General features: G+C 47.3%; 1 protein-coding gene across 2 annotated transcripts in view; it reads left to right on the top strand.

Moving 5' to 3' along the window:
• Positions 1–5,751, top strand: part of LOC310814084 (protein jagged-2-like) — a 26,293-nt gene extending 20,542 nt beyond the window's left edge. The window contains exons 20-25 of one of the 2 annotated variants that reach the window (XM_083683342.1): positions 337–450; positions 819–934; positions 1,122–1,379; positions 1,571–1,702; positions 2,973–3,135; positions 3,308–5,751. In XM_083683342.1, the coding sequence (XP_083539468.1) occupies positions 337–450; positions 819–934; positions 1,122–1,379; positions 1,571–1,702; positions 2,973–3,135; positions 3,308–3,813 (1,289 nt within the window). In that variant the 3' untranslated portion in view covers positions 3,814–5,751. Of the gene's footprint in view, positions 1–336; positions 499–818; positions 935–1,121; positions 1,380–1,570; positions 1,703–2,972; positions 3,136–3,307 lie in introns of both variants that reach the window. The other variant, XM_083683341.1, reaches the window with a different exon arrangement.
• The last annotated feature ends 3,363 nt before the right edge of the window (positions 5,752–9,114 follow it).

Raw genomic sequence — 9,114 nt, 5'->3', positions numbered from 1 at the left:
GAGGGATGGTGGGGGGTGGGGTGGTGGAGGGGGGGTGGTCAGATTGAAGGGTCAGGGGTGAAAGGGGACAGGGGGAGGTTGAGCCGATTGTTTCTGAGGGACAGATTAGGAAGCCTTTAGGAAGCCTGTCTTAACCTCTGACCCCTCTTGTGAGGAGAGGTCAGCTGTATTCTGCAAACAGGTCAGTCCAGTCCTGCGTTCTCTGGGAGAATCCTCTATCCCCTTTCCCCTCTCAGTAAGGATGCATGAGAACCTACCAGTTGGGTCCCTGTTGTGGTGTGTTGTGTTGCAGCAGAGAGATAACGTGTAGTAATGGCTCCCTGTCTTCTCCCTCAGACGTAGATGAGTGCCAGTCCTTGCCCTGTGCTTACGGCTCCACCTGTGTGGACGAGATCAATGGGTTCCGCTGTGTCTGTCCCCTGGGCCGCACTGGACCTCGCTGTCAGGAATGTGAGTACCTAGCAGCTCGAGTGAGAACACCTTTACCACAGTATCTACGTACGTAGTAAATGGTACTTTATCCTACCGTCCAACTTGAATTCGGAGAAAGAGTTCCTAACTGACCCTAATATTATCCCTTTCCAAAAGCCTGATTCAAATGCTAATACCGCTCCCCTCTCTCTCTCTCTCTCTCTCTCTCTCTCTCTCTCTCTCTCCCTCTCTCCCTCTCTCTCTCTCTCTCTCTCTCTCTCTCTCCCTCTCTCTCTCTCTCTGTCTCTCTCTCTCTCTCTCTCTCTCTCTCCTTCTCTCTCTCTCTCTCTCTCTCCCCCCCCCCCCTCTCTCTCTCTCTCTCTCTCTCTCTCTCTCTCTCTCTGCAGTCATAGGGATAGGGAAAGCCTGCCATTATTCTGGCCTGCAGTTCCCACATGGTAGCCGATGGGAGGAGGAGTGTAATACTTGTCACTGTGCCGACGGCTATGTGCGCTGCTCTAAGGTGAGGCTCATGGACGGACACGGACACACATATACACACATATGCACGCGCACACGCACACACTCACACATCCATATGTATGTGTGTGTTGTCTCTCTGACCACTGTGTGTGTGTATGTGTGTATGTGTGTATGTGTGTGTGTGTGTGTGTGTGTGTGTGTGTGTGTGTGTGCGCGCCTGTCCACAGGTGCGGTGTGGCCGGCGGCCCTGCTTGCTCCAGAAAGCTCCTCCTGCTCCAGACAGCGCCCCCTCCTGCCCTGGAGGACATGAGTGTGTGGAGCACCACTTCCTCACCTGCTTCTCCCCGCCCTGCCACCAGTGGGGCGTGTGTTCCACCCCCGACCCCCCGCCGCCCCTCCACACCCAGTGTGAGCCCAACAGTGGCTACCTGGACAACAGCTGCGCCCGCATCACACTCATCTTCAACAGGGACAAAGTTCCACAGGTGAGCACCTGCCTCATGACCTGTCATTTGATAAGATAAGATATGATATGATCATAAGATCTCATTTGGAATGTTTTTGTAAACTTCTTGCTAGAAAGGTCTTACTAGAAATGCTTGTGCTGGCAATCCCCTCAGCCAACAATGCTAATGGCGATATCGCGCACGCGCGCGTTTGTGTTTGCTGATCAAAGGGCACAAATGTGGAGAACATCTGCTCGGAGCTGAGGTACCTCCCCGTCACTCAGACCCTGGCTAAGGACCGCACGCTCCTGATTCTCTGTGACCTGTCCTACTCCAACAGGGATGCCGTGGAGGTTGCCATGGTGAGTGCCTTGTACCTGTTCCCCTTTCAAAAGAAACCCCCCCCCACACACACACACACACACACACCACCTTGATCCGGATCAGCTGCCATCTGCCATTGATCCCCTCCTACCTCCTCACCTCCCATTGTCGCAACAGCCCTCTCTCTCTCCTCTCCCTCTCTCCCTCTCTCCCTCTCTCCCTCCGTTATCCCCGAGGACCTCGCCCCTTTTTGTTCTCCCTTTCACTTTATTAAATCACACACTTAATTCGTCACTGTAAATGGGTTCCAGAGTAGACTAGTAAAATTGGAGCCTTTTCTCTTTCCCTTCCCCTCTTTGTAAAAAGTGGAGTCTTTTGAAGCGCGACGCCCTTCTTCTGAACATCTGTTTGACATTTAGCTTCTCTTTGGAGCACCTTACTGTTCTGTCCCCCCCCCCCTCCCCTCCCATTCTCTCTCCCCTTCTCCCTCTGGAGTGTGTCTGCGTCGGCCACCCAGACTTTCCTCTCCGAGTCAGACGCGGGGGAAATCAGGCGCTGCAGGGCACTAAGCTCTTAATGGAGGGGATTAGGAGTGTTTCTTGTGATGTAGTCCTGTTTGGGGACGTACAGGAAAAGGAGTGGTGCATCTGACGTCCTCCAACCTTAGAAAACGGGCTTTAATAAAACCCACTGCAGGCTTTGTTTTCCAAATGTTAGTTGTTATTCGTCAGCCTGTATGAAATTGTGTTATCTCTCAACGATACTTGAGTATTGCACTGTGGTTTTTGGCTTGGCAGCATAGTCCTCATGTCCAATTAAGATCTAATACAGAGGTTCTGGGGAGGCCCAGAGAGAGAGAGAGAGAGAGAGAGAGAGAGAGAGTGTTACCTCAGTAAGTGCTAGTGCATTGTGAATAAGCCCAGAGATGGTGATGTGTGTGTCAGAGAGGGGTGAGGGGCTGACAGTGTTGGGCTTGGCTGTGTGAATGAGCTGCTGATTTCCCAGAGAGAAGAAAAGGGAGTGTTGCTAACTGTCCAGGGAGCCACAGCTGGCCTGTTCTCCATTGTTCCTCCTAATTGAAGTGCACAGCACAGAGCTAAGCTTCCCGCTGCTCCCCCTGGACTCACTCTGATCCACTTATTAAGCAATTAACTACACCCTTTGTGTTCTCGATGGGGGGGGGGGGGGGGCATATGTGAGAGGTTGGGAGTGAATCCCTTTCTCCTGTCCTGTGGACTCACCACCTCTTCTCTGTCCCCTTTCCTCCCCATCCTCTTTCGCTCTCTCTCTCTCTCTCCTCTCCTTCAGTCCTACGAGCAGGATGGGCGGGGGGAGCGGGATGGAGACAGTGGGCAGATCCAGGCGGCCGCCAGTGCCATCACCAATGCCCTGTCCAAACGCCACAACAGCACGGTCATGCTGGCCGTGGTAGAGGTCAAAGTGGAGACACAGATCATGCCCCAGCCCGTGGGTGAGTCAAGAGGTTTAACCCTATATGCCCCAGCCCTTTGCATACTCTAACGATACAGTACTGGGCAACTTTTGGCAACTACATGTAAATAAATGTTGTTTGAAGAAAAGCCTCATTGGGTCTCAGTGTTAATAAGCTTTCCCCGTCCCCGTCCCCGTCCCCCGTCCCCCAGACTACCTGGTCCCAGTGCTGTGTGTGGTCTTCGGTGTGCTGTGGATCTTCTGCATCGTGGTGTGTGTGTGGTGGACCCGCAAGAGGAAGAAAGAGAGGGAGAGAGCTCGCGCTGCGGCCGAAGACGGCACCGTCAACAACCAGCTGGAGCCGCTGAGGAACAGCCGGCCGCAGCACAAAGACAACCGAGACAAAGACATTCAGTACGAATGCAAGAAACTCATGGGCCCTTCGGACAGGACGGGCGACGGGGCTGAGGGAGAGGAGGAGGAGGAGGAGGAAGGAGAAGAGGAGGAGGGAGGCATGGAGGTAGAGAAGTGCCCCTCCCAAAAGTGCTCCAAAGCAGGAGTGCAGGACCGTGGGGTGGGCAAAGGTGGGGTAATCTGTACAAGCCGTAGTGCCCCGGTCAAAGCCCCTCATCGGACAGCATACAGCCTGAAGGACAACCGCTGTAAAAACCTCAACGCTGCCAACATCAGTGAGGACGTCAAAGACCATTATGTATGAGCAAGGCCTAGAGCTGGGACCTTTCAAACCAAGGAAATTGTCTCCAACTAATGTAAAACAAAAGCACCAAAAGTGAAGATTTCAGAAGCTTTTATTTTTTTTGTTTTATTTGACTTTATTCCCTTTTCTGCAACTTGGAGGCTGAAAAAGCATAGGAAATTAACATTTCAGTGACTTAAATAGATCTGGATTTCAGTAAAAAAAAAAAAAAAAAAAAAAAAAAAAAATCACACTGTTGGAAATAAGAAGAAAGGAAACCTTCTTTCCTTTTTATTTTTTTTGTTTTGTTTACAAACTTGTTGCTTTCTCCTGATGGAGAGCCCTTTTCCACAGTGTGTCATTGAGAAGATTCTGTATCATATGACTTTGTGCCTTGAGCACTGCCCGCGGAGGACTACTGTACAGCATGGAGGCTCGTTGAATGGCAGCTGTTGTTACTACTGCTCAGTGCGTTTAGTCCACATCTGCCTTAATCCACACAGTGGGCTTTTTCTGTACTTTCTTGGTATAAAGTAATTTGTATATGTAAAATGATGTACAAGGATATTTATATAAGACCTTTAGAAAGCTAACATTAACACTATATGACACCTGACATAAGCATTTGTTTACATCCGTAAACATCTTTCCCTATGATGTGTATACACTTCTAATGATCTTATGTATATCCCTTTAACATATGTTTTACCACTTCCTGCGAGCGTATGCGATAACTTCAGTATTTGCTTTGGTAGAAAGTGCCTTCAGCCCTCACCGTTTTTCTTTTCTCATTCGAAGAGTTTATCCAGAACTTACAATTTATACAAAAGGGAAAAGATGTCCTATCACAGCTCTTCTTACCACCACAAAGGTATTTCTTCGAACAATGTATATATGTAAATATAAAAATGGCTGTGTATATTTGAATTTAGTAACTTAAGTGACCCTTTTATTATAGTTATTCTAAAGAATAAGATTGTTTTGTTTTTGTTTTTTATGACGTCATTCCGTTTATTTGTGTCCGTTGACACAAGGCAGGTTTTATACAGATTATGGACAATATCCAGGGTCACACTTAATCACAAGAGCATTGGCATAAACAGATTATAGGTGGTTGTTTGTTTTGCGTTATGATTTTTTGTTCCAACACTTAAAATTGTGAGTATGCAGAGCTGTTAGTTCTAGACTTGTCCTTGTCTGCTGCTTTAGTCTTGAGATATATGTGGTCTGAGTTTCCTTAGTGAATGCTGGCTCTCCATCTCCCATTCACTATGCTACTGTATGTGAACACTAGAATGTCCTATTAGAACACAGAGGTGTACCAATGCTGGGTTAGGTAACACTGGTCTGACAGAGAAGCAGTGCAAGCAGGCTTTCATCCCCATGGTTGAAATGACCATCTCTCTTCCTGGTGTAGGTCTGAACTCATTCAGTTCAATCAAATCAAAGGGTTGAAGTGTTGACCAGCATGGAGCCTGCATGGATACTGTTTCTCTGGAGGAGCACTCGTTCACCCAGCCCGATAGCGATGCATTTGATCTCTGCTTTTAATACTGGTCTAATGAAGGGAACAAGTTTTATTGTTGATGTTGCTGTTGTTGTGGTTGTTGTCCAGTGTTTGTATAGATTCTGTTTCTGCACTAAAACAGAGGAAGAGAACCCATTTGAGCATTACCTCAGAAGGGGTAATGAACAGGATTTTTGTTGTTCTTTAAAAACAGTTTGATATTATTATTCTCGGACAAGAATTATGTTTTCAATTTTGTTGATGATGCAAAATAAAGGAATCCAAATCATTACCCATATCTAGTCAGCGAACTCCACTAGCCCCAGAGAATGGGCTGAATGTGCAGAACATTGTAATTATTTTGTACAAAAGAGCAGTTGGCAAAGTCTTGGTTTGTTAGTGGAATTTTTGTTTGTTCTTAGAACAATCCAACTATTTATTAAAGTATTTTATACCAATGTATTTGTTTTGTCCTATTTATAGTGAGGATTGACATATTGTCAGACTATTTGCACGATTCGTCTCTATGTAGTTTGCTGCTTCTCCTTCTGCTTAAGCATATTCAGAGCTCAACCAATAAGGTAAGGTCCCGTTCTTGCATTCATCTGCTCTTAATGATAGGTAATGATTAACATTGGTGTGCGCTACATTGATAGCAATTAAGCAGCTGTGTGGAGAATTTGTAATGCTTCGATTTCGGTGTTCTGTGATTGTTCGAGACGTCGGAGAAGAATGGAGACGTCCGGAATCCGGGATCTGATATCACTTAAGTCGTGCGTACCGTACAGGATCACTGACCTAGTTGGGAAGTACAATACAGGAGAGAGAGGAGAGAGAAGGGGGTGGAGGGGGGGGGGGACCAGACCCAGTGGCATGTCACTGTAGAGTATGTGTTGTTCCTACAAAGCAGTATGTGCTATGTAAGCCAACACCAGATTCCGCGGGTTACGTGCTACTTTCAAGGGTATCTATCCGAGGCAGGTTAGGCCCCACGCCGCGCGGTATCACACTGTTTCAGCTTTTATTAGAACGCTGTCGAGGAGCAGAGTAAATGCCGGCTGGCAGATTGGTTGATTGAACTGTCTCTGTCAGCCCACTGTTGCTCTGCTGTACTGTGTGTGACAATGATTTAACGTTAACCCTAATGAGCCTGCGCTGTATCACACCGCTCAGAAATAAGTTGTTGACTGACTGTCTCCTGTTGTCTCTGTCTTTGAAGTCAGTTCAATTATTATCACAGAGCTTTAAGCCCGAGATGTGATGGATCATCTGCCCTGTTCAAAGTTTAACCCGGTAACAGACTCACTCTACTGGATAATCTAATAGGAAGATGCATTCGACCGGAAAATGGCCTCCTCATTCCTCGGTCTCTCAGCAGGATCACACGATGAGTAGTTCCCCACCAGGTAAATAAACAGAGTGGGTCAGTGGAGCAGGTCAGTAATAGAATGATTGAGGGCAGTCAGGGTGTGAGGGTATCCCCCCCCAGTGCCATGCGGTCAGGGCATCCCAGCAGCACCAGAGTAGCCAAGATATTCCCTGACCTGCTGACCTGCTGTAGTGGTCTGCTTTTAAACACAATGACCCAGATACACCGGGCCTGGACTCTGGAGCTTAATGACTTTACCCGACCTCCTCGTAGTGTACTCTATACTACACACCTATTTTTGCCCAGACCATTGGCAGCATGCTTTAAGTGTTGCGTGCAGCAGGGTATGCTGAAACAGAGCTCCTCCTGTTGGAGCAAGTCCCCCAGAGACCTGCTGTCAGTCTCAACAAACCCTCACTTAAACTCTTATCACCTCATAACCAATAACCAGTTTTTATTGGAGCATTTTCTTTGTTGAGTTACCAGATTTTTGCCTCTGAAAACAGCTGGTGGAGATGAGGGCAAGTGGGGGTGAGCGTGCGCGGAGGAGATAAGGACGTATTACACGTTTGGGAGGGTAAAGAATGCAAAAGGAGAGAAAGAAAAAACACGACTGTGTGTGGAGCAGAGCTCCTTAGGACAGTGGGGAGGACAAGCTAGACTGTGAGATTCCTCGTCGAAGCTGCCACACCTTCCTCTCTCCTGGCGGCAGTCCTGAGACTCCTCCCGTGAAGGCCCAGGGTTTGGAGCTGAATCCACATGTTCAAACCTAGATGAAAGGCGTTGTTAGGATGGTGTCAATGCCAATACAACCGCCTGCCAAGTAAACCGTACTTAGTGCATTCCCAGATGTTCCTGACACAGAATATTCTCCCCTGAAATGCAAAGGGAGCCTCCGCTCGACCCTTCAAACATCAAAGTCTTGGGAGGACTCACAAAACAATGAGCACTTACAGTTCTCCAACTCCAGGCTAGTCATGCTGGGGAGAAAGAAAAAATCATTGATTTAGTACAGTCATAAGAGGGTAGGGCCCTTAATCGGAATATCTGACGTTGATGCCTATATCCTGTGATGCATTCTAGTCAGAAAGAAAGAATGGTAAAATGAGCCAAGACATTCTTTGAGACAAGACAAGCCCCACATCCTCTTAACTTCACTTCCTTACAGCTTCATCGTCTATGTCAGGGGATATCAGTGCCCCCTCCTATTATACAGCAAGAACATCTGTCTTCACAACGCGACAGCTGCTTGACGAAGCAGTGCCTCGCGTCTAACACAGCCGATAGTCTCAATGCAGCAATAGGGTTGAGTGTTTTTGCCTTGGACAGCTCTACTCCTGTCTCTGATAGAACAGCTTGTTCACATTCTTGTTAAAAGTAGACACACAAAAAAAGGCTTAAACACAAGCAAACAGGGAAACCCCACTGGTTCTTGTACAGTAGGCAGTTACATTTCCAGCCCCTTTGTAAAATCATAATCTAAGTGTTTTTTTGTTTTTTTTATTCAGCCTCCCTCGCTTACATGTATTTTACCCCAGGCTATATAATCATAGACAAGCCTGAACCAATAGAGGAACGCTGCAACTCACAATATCTCTACATCACCCGACTATTAGTACAGATGGACTGGATACTTTTATGCGAACTTTTACTGCACTCATAATGACAGGCTTGGCCGAGAAAACTAATTATCTATCAAATTACCTGGTACAGAAAGGGCTACTTTTACACAACTGAAAAACAGTAGTAGATTGATCAAATATATTTATCATTATTTACCGATTTCCGTAATTATGTGTATTTGAATTTGTCGAATACCGGAACACTTTAAAAAAACATAACCACACAGCATTTTACTTTTATTTATTTTATTTTTTTTTTCCTTTAAAAAAACAAAAAGAACAAAAAAATGGTGTGGGATGGCCCTCAAACTGCTCCAGCCCAGACATGACACGCTTTTTGTCTGCCTCAGTTCAGTGGACACCGCACAGACAGTCGCTCGGTTGCACGAACATGTTGACTTTGTGACCTCTCTCTATCCCTCCCTCTCCTACACACACACAGGGACAGGACAAGCCTTACGTCATGCTATTAGCACGCGGGGTGGCCGAGGGGTCTGGGCCTGAGGGGTTGGCCCAGGACACGGTGACCGTGTGATGGTGCGATCACCGGATTGACTGAGCTCTGTGTCATCAGTTCGCCGGAGGTGCAACAATAAGGCTTAATGCGTGATTAAGTCCCAAATCGCCTCTCATTATGGGAGAGCATGTCAACCGTGAGAGTGGCGTGGCTCTCTCTCACAAAACCCTGTCAGTGTCAAAACCTGCCCTCTGCTCATCCTGTGTCTCCCCCTCTTTTTCCCTGTGGCACTCTCTTGTCTTCTGCCCTGTCTCCCTCTCTCTCATCAAATCAGATTCACCCCACAGTAAGGTGTGTGAGCCGTGTC

This window comes from Argentina silus (assembly GCF_951799395.1).
Source record: "Argentina silus genome assembly, chromosome: 13".
Classification (NCBI taxonomy): domain Eukaryota; kingdom Metazoa; phylum Chordata; class Actinopteri; order Argentiniformes; family Argentinidae; genus Argentina; species Argentina silus.
This window is presented reverse-complemented; position numbering and strand designations above follow the sequence as displayed.